This window comes from Ambystoma mexicanum, chromosome 7q (genome assembly GCF_040938575.1).
Source record: "Ambystoma mexicanum isolate Mex_15411 chromosome 7q, UKY_AmexF1_1, whole genome shotgun sequence".
NCBI lineage: Eukaryota > Metazoa > Chordata > Amphibia > Caudata > Ambystomatidae > Ambystoma > Ambystoma mexicanum.
The window spans coordinates 901,275,884-901,294,331 of record NC_090941.1 but is presented as its reverse complement, the minus strand read 5'-3'; the positions used below and the strand labels follow the sequence as shown (position 1 = coordinate 901,294,331).

At 45.1% G+C, this 18,448-nt stretch overlaps 1 protein-coding gene across 6 annotated transcripts in view; it reads right to left on the bottom strand.

Annotated features, from left to right (window-relative positions):
* PICALM (phosphatidylinositol binding clathrin assembly protein) overlaps window positions 1-18,448 on the bottom strand; it is a 1,182,846-nt gene that overhangs the window by 783,875 nt on the left and 380,523 nt on the right. For all 6 annotated transcript variants that reach the window (XM_069639772.1, XM_069639773.1, XM_069639770.1 and 3 more), the window contains exon 6: window positions 791-902. In XM_069639772.1, coding sequence (XP_069495873.1) covers window positions 791-902 — 112 coding nt within the window. The remainder of the gene's footprint in view (window positions 1-790; window positions 903-18,448) is intronic.

Below are 18,448 nucleotides of genomic sequence, written 5' to 3'. Positions count from 1 at the left end.
GCACACACATACTGGACGAGGCTTGATCCACCCACTCGGAATGATACTAATTAACCCACTGAAACACACAATACACCAGGCGCCCACCAATCTCCCAGGTGGCCCATCCCCAGTGCAACCCCCACTTGACACCGGGAGCACACACAGGAGGTTGGCTCCCCCACACACGGAAGACACCATATTCCTTGCACTAGTGACAGGTATATTTATCTAAAAAAGTTCCAGTAGTAGTTGTTGAGGTTTAAGTTTCATGGGTGGAGGGGGGAGGGTGAGAGGGGGAGGAAACCACGGTCTGTTCTTGAAGAGACACTGAATCTGCACTAAACTGCGCTGTGGCACCCCGTAATGGGACTGGGATGGACTCCGGGACGATCTCCATCCACTCCTTGTATGTTAAGAGGGGAGGTGGGTGGGGCCCGGGGATCGTTCTCGTCGAACGAGTAAAGTCTTCTCATGGTGTAAGATGTAATGTAATGAGTTATTTATTATGGAAACGGATGTTATAACAAAACAAAAAAAGACAAAAAAAAAAAAAAAAAAAAAGGATAGCTGGATCTATTTCAATGATGACTATGAAAGCTATAGTTAGGCCAAGATCTGAGGCATAACAGTAGGGGCAATACGGGATCACTGAGTTGGATGTACAAGAAATTAACCTTTGGAACCATCACAGAGATCATCAAAATAGATCACTGATAAGAGATACATGTTTCTCCTTTGGGTAGCACTTAAAAACAAAGGCACACTTTAGAAAATTAAGAGCTGAATTGTTAAAGAATGATGTACTTACCTAACAAGTTAATTATTCCTTCATTATATGCAGCAAACAGTCTAATAGCATCTTTGAAAAGGAGCATAAAGGCAGCATTAATTACACCATTTGTAAGTTCATTGGCATTAACCTGAGAAAATAACAGAAATACAATTATCTTGCAGCAGTTATTAGCAACAAATTAAAATATACTAATTGCTTTAAACAGATGCATGAAAGACGGCACACACAAATATTTTTACTTGCTTCAGAATCATGCTGCATAGAAAATATCTCACAATGAGCAGGTGGGTGGCAAGCCTGTGTGTGCGTATGTGGGTATGTTAAGTGGTTGGGATTTACACTGCACACTAATGGCACATAGCTGTACTGTTTTGGTGCAAGCCGTGAAAGTATTAGAGCTCTGTGCGCGGGTATGTTTCACAGTGGTCTGGTTCAAAGGCATAAAGACATCTGTCTAGATAGGTGTCCCGGGACAATGTATTGGCATGGGCAGTGGAATGCAAGTTGTCGAAAAGGTATTGAAGTTCTGTTTGATGTGTGTACACAGGGATTTGGAAACTGCTGTTTGTGGCACAGTTGGTTTGCATATAGCATGTTTGAGCATGAACGATGAGAGCAAGAGATGAGCACTGTTACTGACAATCAAGATAGGCCACGAGGATGAATGTGGAGTTTATGGAGATCCCATGGATCTCAGAGTTGGTATGTGAATAGAATACATCTCTAAGGTGGTTGAGGTATTGGAGCCACACATTCAAATGCAGCTGTGCCTTCGATACCACGTTTATATTTATGGACCGCATTGAACATTCAGCATCAGGTTTTCTTTTCACAGCCACTTTGCTACCCTTCCCATCTCTCAGCTACCCTTTCCATCTCTCATTGGACCACCAAATTCGACCCTATCCTAGCCACTGTGAGTTGTTATTCTGTGAGGAGCAGCGTTTTGCAATGCAGTATCTGAAGCAATGGTTCTTTGGTGTCCTAATCCGATCCTCTGTTGCAGCAGTGTGTGGTCTTTGGGTCATCTGACGAGCCTTCTCTTCCCCCACATCTGTCATTAACATCATTACCCTTTGTCACTCATGCAGGAAATAGCAGGTACTGAAACTTTATTTGGGGATCCCTGCAAAGCAACTGTTGCTCAAGCCACCTTGCCAAGACTTTCTAAAGATCATTTCTGTTTCCACTAAAAAAAGGGCGTGTTTTTTTGCATTGGTTTTCCCATTGGAAAAAATTTACAATTTATGATCACTCACAGATCCCAGTAGAATTCGTGTGAATTTCCGTTATCCAAAATGTCTGAGGAAGAAAAGACCAAATGTTATTTGTTCGAAAGGTGAAGGGGCGGCACAGGGTCCTTTTTTAAAACCTCACTGCCCCCACTCCACTTGTTCACAATAATGCCACCGAAAGGAGCATTTGATCGAATTTTTGGGCCGTTTGAACTTTTCATTCGGCCGAAATTCGATCAAATGTCCCATTCTGACATTTTTGTTCAGTCTTTTTGGGTGTTTCCACCCAAACCGCAGGATACATTATAACCAAATAAGGAAATCAGCTGGGCACAAAGCACTCTTAGGAAATCCTTCGTTGTTTTAGCATAAATCCACCCACTCTTTTTTAAAATTATTTGGCAGATATCAGTGTGCAACATTTTAGCCATATCGGCCATGATGCACCCAAGGCTTTTTTGTTTCTGGAAACCCGCCATCTTGAATATCGATATAGGAAGCTAGCTTTCTTTTTTTTTTCTTTTCCTTTTTTAAACAGCCCTAAAATGATATGGTGGAGCGCATGCAATTAGAGTAAAAGGATGATCTGTGAAAGTTTGGGGTCTGAGGCTAGTGAAGATTTATTTTTGGGAGTGCTTCACCAAGATCTAGATCACAGATGATTATTTTTGTGTGGTAAAAGAAGAGTAAATACTTTACAAATATAAAATAATGAGATGAGGCAAGCAAATTAAATGCTAAGAGGGGTTAGAGGATTATTTTAATTTAGGAAGCAATCCCCACTGCTCTGGGGGAGTAGGGGGCTATTATTGTTTGGGATGTTGGATTAGATTTGAAAGCTTTAACTTGTTTCTTGAAATTGAAAATGGTGAGTAACAGAAGCACGAGTGGTGCCGATGCATGCTTTCAATGGCCTTTGTTTTGATTGGACAAGTTTTTCACATGATTAAACAATGAAAATCTTAGTTTTCTCGGCATGTCAGCTGTGAAGATCTCCATACCCCCACCTCCTACATCTTGATTCGAGTGCCCAAATTAGTCATCTGTTGCATTGCCACACTGCTCTTCCCCCATCCCATTAACAATAGGCTGCATTACCCCAACACCCTCTTCCCCGTCCCAGTACCCTTATTATCCATCTCCCTCTTCTTGATCCCAGTGCCTCATTAGCAATCTGTTACATTAGAGCCACTTGCCTCTTCCCAGTACCCCATTACCCAATTACCTGTATCACCCTCTATCGTCCCAGTAGCCCATTAGTAAGCTGGTGCATTACCCCGCCCTCCATCTTTCTAGCGCCAGTACGCCACTGACGCCATCTCTCTTCCTGGGCCCAATACTTCATACCCCCACTTCCCTCTTCTACGTCACAGTATCCCATTTATATTCTGTTACATTTCAACCACCTCCCTCATTGTCCCTGTACCCAATCACCCTTGCCTCTCTTCCTCATCCCAGTACCCCATCAGCCCACCATCCTCTTCTTCGTCCCAGTACCCAAATAGTAATATGTTGCATAATCCTAACCACCTCGTTCCAGTACCCCCTTACACCCACCTCTCTTCCTTGTCCCACCACCCCATTCCCCCAACAGCCTCTTCTTCATCCCAGTACCCATTAGTACTCTGTTACATTAGCCCCACATCCCTCTTCTCATTACCCCATTATCACCACCTCTCTCTCTTGCTTGTCCCAGTACTCAAGTTCCCCCACCTCCCTATACCTCATTTCAGTACCCATTAGTAATATGTTACATTACCCCCACCTCCCTCTTCCTCACCCAATTACCCCATTTTAATTGGTTCCATTACTCAGCCAACCGGTTCTTCATCCAAGTACCTGTGACAAATCCTTGGATGTCCCTTCTCCCCTAGGAGGCGCCCCTGGCCATGAGGCCAGGGAGGAGAGGCCGCTACCCGATAGTTCATCCTGGGGGGTGGTACTGAACAGGTGGATCCTATGGGACGACTATCTAGGCAGAATGTGGTATTCCACACCACATAACATCTTCCCCAATTTACCCCTTACCCTCTTGTGCCATGTATCTGTCAGATGAAAAAGGAGCAAATTACTGGGACAAGGAAGAACCCAAGAGATCTCAGGGAGATTACGGAGATAGGTACTGGGATGAGAAGGCAGTGCAGAGCCATGAAGAGCACTTCGGCCAAGAACAATGAGCCTTCTAGTGGTTCAATAATGCTCTTTGGAGAAACCACAGTAGAAATAGAAGGATGACTCCAGAAGACGGAGCTGATCCCTCCCCGGAGGAACTGCGAGTTTCAAAGTTGGCAAGGAAGAGGAACCGAAGAATCGTCTCAGGACACTGCCTGGGAGTCGGAGGCATCCCTAGTCGGTCTGTGGTGGAAGGACCAAGCGGAGCACACCAGAAGCCGTGGAGAGGATGCGCAACCAACAGAGCGGGACATGCACCAGAACCACTGCAACACCTACATAATAGAGCACAGAAAGGTGCACAAGAGTCGCCAAAGGAGTGTCCCTTTTCGGTCTGCAATTGGCAGACAGGCCAGAGAGCTGGAGAAATGGGAATCAGGTGGAAGTACGCCACTGCGCCTTGCGGACGTGGCAAGAGCCTCCAGCTGCCCAGCTTTCATTGCTGCAGAGCCGCTGCAGCCAGCGAGGAACCCACGAGAGAACGCAGGAGACAGAACAGGGCAGAAGGAACACTCCGAGTGAGCAGAGAAGACCCAGCAACAAATCCAGAGGTACCAGAGTTAGTGAGGGAAGTCAGACGGGCATGGGAAGCCCAAGAATCCAGGGTCTGGGACCCGCTTAGAGATACAGGGACTGCCTTAAGTAAATGGGGCCAAAAGAATACCATGTTCGGATAGCAAACCAGGTACATCAGCAGCAATCTGTGTGGAATCAACAGAGTCTGGGACCCACCACCAAGGGAGAAGGTGAGCACCAACCAAGAAGAAAAACAGTCCGGTATGGGACCCTCAGCCACAGAACTGTATAAACCATAGAGAAAAGCCAGGGGAAGGGAGGCATTCCCACTGGTATTGGTGAACTGTGCAAACAATCGATAAAGGCCAGGCGAAGGAGTTATTCCGCTGGTGTTGTAAACTGCATTGAAAAGCCTGAAAAAGGTCGGGGCAAGGAAATCGATCACCCAGCCTTCATGGATGGTGGCAAAGAGTCTAAAAGATACCACGGGATGGAAGCCATTTATTTATCTTTCCCCTTTATTCTTAGCAGAGAAGTAGGCATTTTGACACAACGGTGGACTCTTGATTTACTTGGACTTTGACAGTATCCTTATAGTTGAGGCAGGGAAACCCCTTTTCGAGTTAGGGAGGTGTAGGTTTCCTCTTTATTTTACTAAATAAAAGTCTATGACAACAAGCATGCCACCTTTGCGTCAGTCTCCTCCTTATGCAACCTCACATAACTCACAAGAAATCCATTGCATTACAGCTACCACCATCTTCATGGACTGAGTGTGCCATTTTTCCACCTCTGTCTACCTTTTCTTACAACATTTTCCATTATCCTCGCCTCAATCTACCGCTTCCAAGTACCACTTTAATAATCCACCTCATTAGACCTCATCCCTATTCCTCATCCAAGTACCTCAATAGTAATCTATTACATTACCCCCACTTCCCTCTTACTTATCCCAGTACACCATTAGTAATCTATTCCATTACCAGCACATCACTTGCTTGTCCCAGTATCCCATTACCTGCCTCCCTTTATCAACCCACTTCTGTATTACCACCAACTCACTTTTCACAGTCTCAAAACCCCATTAGTAATTAACTGCCTTACCCAACTTCGCTGTTCCTCTTGCCAGTAAACCATTAGTAATCTGTTGCATTAGCCCAACCTCACTTTTCCTCATCCCAGAACCCAATTGGTAATGCATTGTATTACCAACTCCTTCTTTATCGTCCCAGAACACCATTAGTAAACCATTCTTATCTAGTTGACATAAAAAAGATGACATTATTGATAACCATATTTTGCGTCACTTAAGAACACATATTGATAAAGAATATGACATCTATTATGTTATCATAAGAAGGGAAAGGTAGAATTACAAGTGTTGGGAGAAATAGCATAACAAAACCCTTTCAAATTCCGATTAACATTTTAGTTAGGGGACAGTTAAGGTGAATAAGTTCAGTGCAACAAAATCCTTGAAATTATAAAAAAAAACTCTTAATTGAAGCAGCATTAAGGTGCCAATGTAATGCAACAAACCACCCAAAAAATGCAGGTGATGTTGGAAGCTATGCCACCTTAAAAAAAGAGGCCTCCATTGTGCAGCCTCCAAGCACCCAGGTAACATCAAAAATGACATCACGGATGACATCACATAGAACATATCATATGTCATAAGTGGTGACGTGTGAAATCAGTTACGACACCCATTATGACCTCCTCAATTACCTTACTGCTACCAGCCATGGGGACATTTTTGACTGCATTTGAAGATATAAAGTGCATTCTAGCACAGATGCAGTATACTCGTTTTTTATGAAGGTTCAAAAACGTTTGCATAGTTTATTTATATAGCGCCTATACATAATGTGTTTCAAGGTGCTTCACGGCATGGGAGGGAACAAGGGAACAATACAAGGACATTCTTACAGGCAATGAACTACAATAATGGCCATGAACTACAATAATGTGAAATTAACTATCGTACTCTGTTCAGCGACGTTTGTAAATAGTGGCACAACTACAGAAAGTTGGTCTTGCACATATGATGCCTACCATATTCAGAAAATGTCATTTTATTGCGGCCTCCCCTTTCCTAATGCTGGCTACAGCCATACTCAACCTTCGATTTAAACCAAGACCTACAGTACCAATTTATAAACTGGGTGTGGCAATCTGTGGTCGAAGTGGATGGAAGCGTTTGGGAGCGGCGCTCCTCTACTTTATTTAAGTTTCACTGTACCTATATATTTCTTTTTTTTTTTTAAACCTTCTGGAAGAAGGAAACATAGTTCCACTACTTCTTTTCATACAGGTTGACCACGGGTGGCAATCTAAAACCAAAAGTCTGCCCCTACAAAAAGGAAAAGCGAATAGAAATGAGAAGATTGACTAATTCGTTCAATTTTTTTGTTAATTCAATTTTTATTAAAGAAATCAAAATGTACGTGTGCTCTAGCACCTTGACACGTCTCTTGTGCTAGATGGGATTACCAATAAAGATCTCAGACCAAATAACCGGACAGACTCAAAGAATATGGCAAAGTAATACTCTATTCTCAATTTGATAAAGTAGGGTCAACTGGAAGACATCCAACTGATAGATGCAGACTCGCACACAAACCTGAATACACAGAGGTTTTATACTCCAATATGTGTCCTCTTTGATGTCATCCTACGTGGCAAACTGTAAAACCTATTGACAGGAGGGATTGGTTAGGGGAACAAATCTACTTATAGGATACATATGGGTTAGTACTTCATTACTTCATTGGTTGTCTCTTATCACGCTTCGAACTACCCCTAAGTACAAATAATATGGATTATAGCGGACAAAATGGCAGCAGATTAGTCTATTTAACATTATGTAGCAGGTTACCCCATAGACGCACTGATTGGTTAGCATTCCCACCCAACCTTGGACCTTCGCCTCAGATAGTAGCAAATAAGCAAATTAAAACCCAGATGCTTGAGTCACGTCAGATTACTCCCCACTTTACCAACTAGTCCATCATCTCTCATCAGTCCGGACATGAGCCAGAGTTTCCCATTTGTAGTTGACCTTGTAGCCCGCTCTATGTTCTGAGACATTCAAGGGAGTGTAAGCACACCACTATCTTCATTCACAGCTTAATTAATAGCTCTTGTTTTCAACTTCTGGATCACATGTGAGCTATTTGATTTCATTATGCTGGGTGTCATTGCTCCTCTTGGTCTCTAGAAACCTGCTCACTCCATCTTGTAGGAGCCTTATTCATTGTTAATTGTCCAATACTTTGGCTCTTGCAAATGTTTTTCCATGACTTATCCGTTTGCCTCCTTTGTGCTTTGCAGATATTCCTTGAAATAGCATCCTTGATCTCAGGCCAACATAGGCTCCTCTTTGTTTGCACACAAAGCCGTTTCAGTGTTTCCTGATTATGCAGCCCTGGTCTGTTTCTGAGGTAGCTGGATTGAATCTTATTCTGGCTTCCATTTTCCTATCATGGCCATCCTTGCCCGGTTACATTTTCCTCTATAGCAAGCTTCTATGTGTCTCAACTACCTTGCATTGCTGCGTATTTACACTTACTGGTCAAGTTACTTCATTCTTCTTTGTATATACGATTACTTTATCGTTTCGTACATGTTTCTCTCATCACTTCAGTTACATCATTACTTATTCAGTATTTTCATATCCTTTCAGTATGACCTCATAACTTCTTTATGACATCACTCTGCCCATGTCAGATTTCACTCTGCACTACATGATATCCAGTGGTGTGTGCCGACATCCCTCCACACAACATCCTTCCACTCCTTTAGTTCAAGGATACATTTGATGCAATTGTCTGAGTGCATATCTTCTCTCGTACACTTGTTGCGGTATAGGCATGACACACGGAGTCCCATACAGGGCGCTTGTCCTGCTGTTCCAGTCTGACAGCGGTGAGGGGATGGGAGTTAGGGATAATTTGTCCACCTGCTCCTCTACAGATGCAAAAAACAAACAATTGTACATGTAATTCATCGCTGCAGCTGATGGGAGTAGTTGCTTACCTGTAAATGCATTTCTCCACCATTGGTATCTTCCATGGATTCACATGCAGTGAATATTTCCCATCAGGCCGGAAATCCTCAGTTATCTATTTTTTAACACCCTTTTCTTAAGGAAAACTTTAACACCTTTTGCAGCCCATCCACCTTGTTGTGGGTGCTTATGGTCCCCACCAATGGGACGTCGAGTAAGTAGCTCTGCCACTGCAGCCTTCCTTCAGATTTTAACCAATGCTTCCTGTTATACCGCCAGCTGTCCGCTAAAGCATTTTTAGCTATGGGAAAGGCTAGTGGGGGCATGTGAATCTATAAAAGATACCAATGCTGGAAATGGAGTTACAGGTAAGCAACTACTCCCTTCTCCAGCATTGGGTCTTTCATAGGTTCACATGCTGTGAAGCGATTCTATGTTAAGACCAGAGGCTCTCATTATGCTTCTCTTTCTTTAGTAACACAATAAAGAAAGGCTCAGCAGCAAGCTATTTTTGTGCACCAGGTACAATATGAAGAAAACATAGTGAAAGGGTGCACGAAACATCCAACATAAAAAATACAACACAGCAAGTATATCATAACATAATATTATGTCCATGGGTTTCTGAAACAAGACAGACTCCATTTCGCAGATTTCCCCAAAGTTCATTAGTGAGTAACCAACATGTGACCCAATCCTCCAATCAGTATGCAGGTCCCCTCAAACAGTCTTAAACATGATGTAACTTCCTCTTTCTTTGCTGCTCACAGCAACAGATACGTACATTCATGTTTAAAACTGTTTATGAAGTGTCTTTTTTACTAATAGTTTATAACGTATGTATTACTTTATTTAAGTTGATCTGACATTATTGTAGTGTCGTTTGAGTTCAACGTATTGATAATCACTGTTTTTATTGTAGCGCGTACATTTGGTCCGGGTTGTTTTCCAACGCCACCTACCTTCGGCTGGAGTCGGAGGCAATCTCTGGGAGCCGCGACGTGAGTTTTCTCACATACGCGCGAGCAACCAGCTTCTAGCTGATGGGAGGCCCGCAGCAACGGGCCCCTCCGCGGCTCACACCTGCTTCAAGATCCATTGATCGTTTGTTCAGCGAGTCTGTGTGGAGCCACCGCGGCCTCACAGGGGCCTGCCCCACACAGTCCTTTCCTCGGGATCAGGCGCTTGAGTGCGCATGACTGTTAGTGTCATAACGGTCTTATGCGAACTCGAGCGCCGAAATCCCTTCAGCGGCTAATTCAATAATTACCCTCATTTTATCACCAAAGACAGTTGGAATTCACACAGGAGCAATCCTAATACATATTAATATCAGATTAGCATAAAAAAATGAAGAAAAAAAGAGTAGGAAAAAGACCTCCAGTTCAGCCAGCCAACCTTCAGGATATTGACAAGCTGAACTATCTTTACTGGGCTAGAGAGAAGGTGTCCAGAAGCCCAGAAGAAAAAAGAAAAAACTAAAAAAAGTGAGTAACGTGCTTTAAACTTTATCATGGCAGCGCAGTACTCACCTCAATCAGATCAGGCTTGGTATGAGACTGAGGGAGATCACTGCTATATAGACGAGGTGGTAATGGCTTAACAGCTTACAAAAAGTACTGGGATCTTCAGTGGAGTCCAGTATTACAAAATCAGTAACCAATATGCTCATTCCTATTCAACAGCGCTAAGATACTATGGAAGAGCACTTAAGAGGAACCTCCCCTCCTGGGAGAAAGAGCACAAAAAAGGAAGCACCTTAATGAAAGGGGATGTATACCGGCTCTCAAGAGCAGAAGCTCTCCGACCCCCCCACCTCCCCCGAGCCAGCCAAACAATGCCACAGCTGCCGTATCGGATGCCTTCTCCAGGCTAAAGCAAGCCTTTATGAACAGGAAGGTAACTCCTTCCCATAATAAACCCTCTTACCCCAAGGAAGAAAACAGGGGAGATGGACCCTCAAGCCCAGAGGGGTATGGACAGGGCACGGAAAACGATCAGAACAGGGGCATCTACGACGCTGATCATTCTCACTCCTCATCTGAGGAGGAATTTCAAATAGAGGGTTCAAAGCCCTCAAGCTCAGGGATTGTGGCAAACCCCATCCCCAAGAACACAACCGGGAACAAGTCTCCTGCAGAGGGGATGTTTGGTCCGGAAGATCTAATGCACCCCAGATCCACCGACTGGGAACCGTCTTCCAAGACAGCAAAATATATTCATTTTAGACTGTGCAAGCCTCTTGATAAGGAGGTCAGGGCTAGACTTCGTGCTGAATGCCCACGTCCAGATATTGAGGACAAGGTAGCTCTAACATCGGAGCTGGATACGAAGATGATCACCTTTTTAGGTAAAAATGTGAAAGACTCAAGGAAAGGCATAGACAGTGCCTGGAAGTCCTGTCAGGACAAAGTACTAGACGTAGCGGGTCCATTAACCAAGATTTCAGACCTAGCAGAAGCAGCTATCGGCTCACCTGACCCCATTGACCCAGTGATCATCTCTGGTTGGGTTGAGCGGACTAAATGCCAATTGTGCTATTTCAACAGAACGTCTGAAAGGCATTCTATATAAAATAGACGCCAAGCTCAAAGAATTAGACACAGAATCAGGGCCAACAGCACAAGGTCTGCTTTTCAGTGATCCTTTTATGAAGGAAATGGCTAAATTTGTCGGTACATTTACAGCACTGGATAAAGCGCAGGCATCCATCAAAAGAGTCTTCGCATCCAAGGTTTTCAACAGGGCAGGAAGAGGTAGAGGTTGCTCTTCCAGACGTTTGACAAGAGACCTCAACACTCAGAGGCCAGCATAACTCCTGGCAAGAATGCTCCGACACTTTCTTCCCCTCAAGAGGACGTGGAAGAGGGCGTCCCTGGAGAAGAGCGGCTAGATACCCAGCCCAGCAACAATCTACAGGTCAGTGTACTTTTAGCAGCGCCTGCGCCAGAAACACCTATCGGAGGTAGGTTAATGTTTGCAAATGCTAGGGATACCTCATCGGGAGATGCATGGGTCAGGGACAAAGCTCGGGGTCTGCGCCTAGAGTTTTTCGAGCAACCTATCCGGACAAGTCGCCCTATTCCTATAGTAATGTCTCAAACAGATCAAATCGCTTTAGCCAGCGAGATACACAGTCTTTATCAGAAACAAGCGATTCGCCCCTGCGCAAGCCAGGGAGGTTTCTTCAGTCCCATATTCCTGGTACGCAGGAAACAAAAGGTACTCCCAGTCATAAACCTCAAAGCCCTCAACGAATTCCTAATTTATCGCCATTTCAAAATGGAGGGTATACACATGCTCAGAGACCTCCTGAGACCGAACGATTGGCTCATGCGTCTAGATTTGAAAGACGCTTATCTTGCAGTGCCGATCCATCAGTCACACAAACTACCTGAGATTTTCTTGGGCAAATCGAGATTGGGAGTTCACAAGTCTGCCTTTCAGGCTTTCTTCAGCACCTTGGATTTTCACCAAGCTTCTAAGGCCTGTAGTAGCTCATCTAAGAGAACAGGGTGTTCGTCTTATAATGTACCTAGACAACATCATCTTTATGGCCCAGTCGCAAGAGCTAGTTCAGAAACAGACCAGACTAGCCATACATTTGCTACACAGCCTCGGTTTTCTTATAAACTGGGAGAAGTCAGTTCTTCCATCCAAGAACATGGAATTTCTGGGGTTCGTAGTGGACACACAGAATTCTCAACTTCGACTCCCATCAGCCAAAATTCACTCTACGAAAAGGGAAATACGCAGGCTCTTGCAGAAGAATCTGGTCTCTCTTCGAGAATTAGCGAGAGTGATAGGGTTACTATCATCGTCCATTCAGGCAATATTTCCCGGCCCACTACATTATCGAGAATTACAAAGATTGAAGGGCCAGCACTTAAGAAACAACCTTTCTTACTCTCAACTCCTGACATTGTCTCCTCAAGCGAGAACAGAACTGAACTGGTGGCTCATTAACACGGAAGCCTGGAACGGCATAGCCATTTTCGGATCTGCTCCAGATATCATCATCGAGTCAGATGCCAGTCGCTCCGAATGGGGAGCGAGATGCGGCTGCATAGCCACAGGAGGAACTTGGTCTCCTCAAGAGCTGGACCTACATATCAACTGCCTAGAACTTTTAGCAGGCTCATTCGCAGTAAGATCCTTTGCCAGAGGCAAAGCCAGTTGCTGTATCTTACTAAAGATGGACAACATTTCCGCAGTAAGGTACATCAACCATTTAAGGGGCCCCAAATCGAGGCCTCTAGCAGAATTACCCAAAGATTTCTGGCACTTCTGTATAGAACATCAGATATCAGTTACAGCGGAATATCTTCCCGGCCTCACAAACGTAGTAGCGGACTGGTACTCTCGTCACCTCACAGATTACAGCGACTGGAGGCTCGACATAGAAGTCTTCCTCCGCCTCCAGGAGATTTGGGGTCCGATTTCCATAGACCTCTTCGCCTCCAGACTCAATACTCAGCTACCAGTGTTTTACAGCTAGAGACTGGATCCAACAGCAGCGACAACAGACGCCTTTCTGCAACAATGGTCCCAGGGAATGCTCTATGCCTTTCCCCCATTCACCGTGATAGCGAGGACCCTAGCGAAGGCCTGTCTGGAACATTCGGATTTAGTCCTCATAGCACCAGTCTGGACCTCTCAGACCTGGTATCCAGTTCTTCTGGAACTTTCCTCGGATTCTTCAATCCTACTACCCCAATTTCCGAATCTTCTGTTAGATCCCTCGGGGCAGAGGCATCCCCTTCTTCTCAGCGGTTCTCTGACCCTAGCAGCATGGAGGATTTCAGGTCAAGATGGAGAACCCCTGGGATCTCCCGCAGGGCGATCATTCTCATCAAGGAAAGCTGGGCTCCTACCACCCTCAAGAGGTATTCCAACTCTTGGAGCACCTGGTGCCGAAGGAAAGGATTACATCCAGTTTCAGCACCTGTAGAAGAGATTTTGACTAGAGCGTCTCTAGTAGACAGAGGGCTTGCCTACAGGACAGTGAACGCATATAGTTCAGCAATCTCTGCTGGCCATGATCTTGTTGAAGGAGTACCAGCAGGAGAACACCACCTCGTCTGCAGATTACTCAAGGGCGTCAGACTTACAGTTTCACCTCCATCCCGCTATGACAAACTTTGGGACGTTAACGAAGTATTGAATCTTTTCCTGTCATGGCCACATAAGGAGGAACTATCACGTATGGCTCTAGCCGGCAAACTCACTACGCTACTCTGCTTGGTCTCCTGCAGGAGAGTATCCGACGTCAGAGCCCTCGATCTAGCGGGTAGGATTTTCTCTTCTGGCGGCATCGTATTCCACATACGTAGAAGGACAAAACGTAACTCTAGAGTGATCTCTTACCCTGCCTTCAATGACCAACCCAAGCTTTGCCTGGTTAAATGTCTGAAGGTTTACGAAGAGAAGACGGCCTCCCTTAGGGCCTCCCCTAACGGCCAACTACTGATAGCCCTGCGTAAACCGCACAAAACGGTTTCCACACCAACTTTAGCACGCTGGGTGCGCTGGACACTATCTCAAGCTAGGATAGATACCCTGCACTTCGGAGCCCACTCAGTGAGAGGAGCCATGGCCTCCAAAGCCTTTCAGGCCGGAGTTCGCCTATAAGACATCATGAGGATGGCAGACTGGGCAAGCGAATCAGTATTTAAACAATTCTACTTGAAACCGGTAGACCAGCCGGCATCTATTGTGGTGAGTAAGCTTTAAACAAGCATAATGGGAGCCTCCAGTCTTGACATAGAATAAAGATTTTCCATAATAACTTACTAGAAAGTCTTAATTCTATTAAAGCCATGGAGGTGAGCATTATCCCACCCAAAGAGAAAATAATACTGGGTAATCACGCTTAATTGTAACTAAATGTATTACATGAATTATTTAAAATGTAAAGTATAATTGTATTTTGCCTAAATAACAACACCATTTTTTCCTCCCACCCCAATAAGGGAACTAGGGTTGTAATATACATGAAGTAACATTTAATCTCCATATTTTTTCGACAGTGCCTGCTGACAAGTCCGCCTGATCGGCAGTTTGACCATTTCTACCAACTACAAGTTACTACCTTACCATGGACAGCCAAGTTCGCAGCCTCGAAAGAGGAAGTTACGTCATGTTTAAGACTGTTTATGAGGGGACCTGCATACTGATTGGATCACATGTTGGTGACTCACTAATGAACTCTGGGAAATGGGGTCTATCTTCTTTCAGAAACCCATGGACATACTATTATGTTATGATATCCTTGCTATGTTGTATTTGTTATGTTGTATGTTTCGTGCACCCATTCACTATGTTTTCTTCATATTGTACCTGGTGCACAAAAATACCTTGCTGCTGAGCCTTTCTTTAATGTGTTAATAAAGAAAGAGAAGCATATTGCTCGCCTTCATGTCTTTAATAGAATTAAGACTTTCTAGTAAGTTATTATGGAAAATCTTTATTCTGCAGCAGTATTAGCCCTTGCCAGGAAGTGAAAGCAGGAAAAAAACTATAGATAAATAGTGAATAAAGGCTGTCCCCTGGAGCAGTGTGGCTTACCTTACTGAAATAGACACTGTAGGACTGCTCCCCCCCCCCCATCAGAGCGTCCGCAGCATGCAGACTCTGTAGGCAGTAATGCCTTGTGAAGGGTTTGAGAAGCACTGCCGCTCTTGTTGTGTGCCCAGACTCCTGCCTGTAGCCGTATATTGGCCTTAACATGCCAAAAGGAAACAGTTGATTAAATCAACCTAGATATGCCTTATTTTGTAATTGCCTTCCCTTTATTTGATGGGGCATATGCCACGAAGAGTTGTTTTCAGGATTTGAAGGATTTTGTCCATTCCAAATAATATTTAAGTGCCCTCTTTACATGTAGCGAGTGTAAAGCAGTCTCTGCAGGAGTTGTAGCGTTCTGAACGAAAGTAGGGAAAGTGAAAGTTGAATTCTTTTGGAACGACGTGAGGGTCGGTACTCAGCACCACTTTGTCCTTTGCAAACCGTAAGTACTGTCGATCTATTAATAGTGCCATGCTATTCCGAAATCCTTCTGGAGGATGCAATGGCCACCATGAACACAGCCTTCCATGAGACACGTTTTCCGCGCACTATAGGTAAAGTTTCAAATGGTGCCTTCATAAGCCCTGCAAGAATTATGTCCAAACTTCACTCTGGCAGTACTGTTTTGACTGGAGGTAAAGAGTAAAATCATTCCCTCAGATCAGTCGGAGAGCAGTGCCTTGCCCCATTTTCTAGTGATTCTAGAAATGGCTGCAAGGTGCACCTTGATGAAGGAGATGGAGAGTGCACTTTTAGCGAGTGATGGCAGATATGACCCCACTCTGATACATCATTTAGCAAACTCAGTACCTTGTCCTCATCTGGGGATTTTGGGAAGCTCGACCATCTCCTGCTTATTACATGTAACCTTGTGTGGTGAACGTGTGATGGTAGAGGTTGTGTCCTGTGGTCCAGTATCCAGATCTGTATCAGTTCGCTCACCCTCCTCCTGGACACAGCTTCTGGGGCTTGTGCTTGTGTCCGGTTGATGTGGAGACCCCGATATTGACAGTGACGTATGCAGTCAGAGGAGCTGTTGTGAAACTTGTTACGACCCTGATCTGAAGTGCTCCCTACTACTTTGCGGGTACGCTTGCCTCTTATCTTGATCGTGATCAATCCCTACGGTGTCGTGGGAATCTAGACCTTCCACCACTGATATTTTGTGTTTCGCTGAAGACCCTTGTGGATCTGCTGTAGTTGGAATTCGTGTGCCGCTTGTGATGGACAGCCTGGCATTGAGCTGTGTAGGCTCTGTAGTGATGAGAGAACTTGCAATGAAGAAAGCAACTGAGGATTCAATAATGGGTTGGCTGGGGAGACTAGATGGCCTCTCTGGCATGGGACTGCACCCGAAGGGCCAGCTGTTGATTGTCGGGTTGGAATGTGCCTTGGCTTGATACCTGGGGAGACCTTGGTAATCTTAGAGAACTGTGGGGCTCAAAGGACGACTTCGGGTTCTTTGATCCTGCATAATAACGACTGATCCGAATCTGAAAACCCCGGGGAGTGTGTTCTTTGTGCCTCAAAGTCAGGCGTGATCTGATGCTGTAGAATGTCTTCAGGCAGGACATCTGAAGGGAGTAGTTTCTTACCTGTAACTCCATTTCTCCAGCGTTGGTATTTTTCATGGATTCACATGCTTAGAATATTCCCCGTCGTCAGACTGGGAACCCTCGGTACACATATATAGTCGTTTCCAATAGGAAAAAACTTCCGACACTTGTGTGTCCTATCCCCGTATACGTCCTCTCCGGGGCCGCCCACGCACACCCCGTTGGACGCAATGGTATACAAGCCACGCCCCCGCGGGTCCCGTCAGATTTCGGCCCCTCCAAAGAGAAAAGGGGGGGGGGGCCGGCTTACATACATATCTTGCACATTGCATTCCGGGGAGGCCGGTGGGCGCATGTGAATCCATGAAAGATACCAACGCTGGAGAAATGGAGTTACAGGTAAGAAACTACTCCCTTCTCCAGCCTATATATATATATATATATATAATAGGCAAAGTAAGCGACAACAGTTTCACCGTACTTGGCTTACCTCATTGAAACAGATGGCTTAGCACTGCCCGTCCCATCTGTACCTCATCCGCGTGCTGCCTTTCCAGGCAGTAATGGCGTGTAAACCTGTGTGGGACAGACCATGCCGCCGCCTGGCAGATGTCTGTCAGAGGAATTCCTGCCCATAGAGCCGCGGAGGAGGCTGTCGATCTCGTGGAATGGGCTCTAGGGCGTCCTTGTAGGGGTCTCCCATCCTTGGAGTGACTAAAAGTAATTGCCGAAGAGACCCAACGAGCCAGGCCTTGCTTGGAGATTGCCCTTCCTCTCGTCGACGGACCGTAGGCAATGAACAACTGTCTGGTAGTTCTGATATCTTGCGTCCTTTGCAGGTAAAATTTTAACGCCCTTTTGACGTCCAGAGTATGAAGGGCTTTTTCCGCCGTCGACGACGGGGACGCAAAGAAAGTAGGAAGGACTAGGGTCGAGTGCTTGTGATAGACTGTCGGTACTTTCGGGATGAAAGTAGGGTTAGTTGATAAAATTACTTTGTCCTTAAAGAATCTCATATATGGAGGATCTATGACCAATGCCTGTAATTCCGACATTCTTCTAGCCGATGTAATGGCAATTAAGAAAGCCAGTTTCCAAGATAGGAACTGCATGGATGAAGAGGACATTGGCTCAAATGGAGGCTTCATTAAGGCAGCCAACACCACATTTAAACTCCACGACGGTGGGAACCGTTTCGTAGGGGGGAAAGTTCTAAAGAGACCCCTCATGAAATGTTTCACCAGTCTGTCACTGAATAATGGTGAAGACTGTCTCCTCCTCGTAAACCTTGAAATGGCCGCCAAGTGCACTTTGATGGACGATGATGACAGCCCACTCTCAGCTAGGTGAAGAAGATACGGAAGAATTTGTTCAGGGGTTACTTCTAAAGGCTGAATTTCGTGCTGTGTTTGACACCACGTACAGAACCTTCGCCATTTGCATATGTATGATTTGTTAGTCGAAGGGGCCCTAGCCGCCTGCAGAATTCTCCGGCAATCCGACGAGACTTTCAAGCTGCCAAACTCTGAAAAGTCAGGAGCCATGCTGTTAAGTTGAGGCTGTCCGGATTGTGGTGCCACACCGTTCCCTTGTCCCTGGACAGTAGGTTCGGCACTTT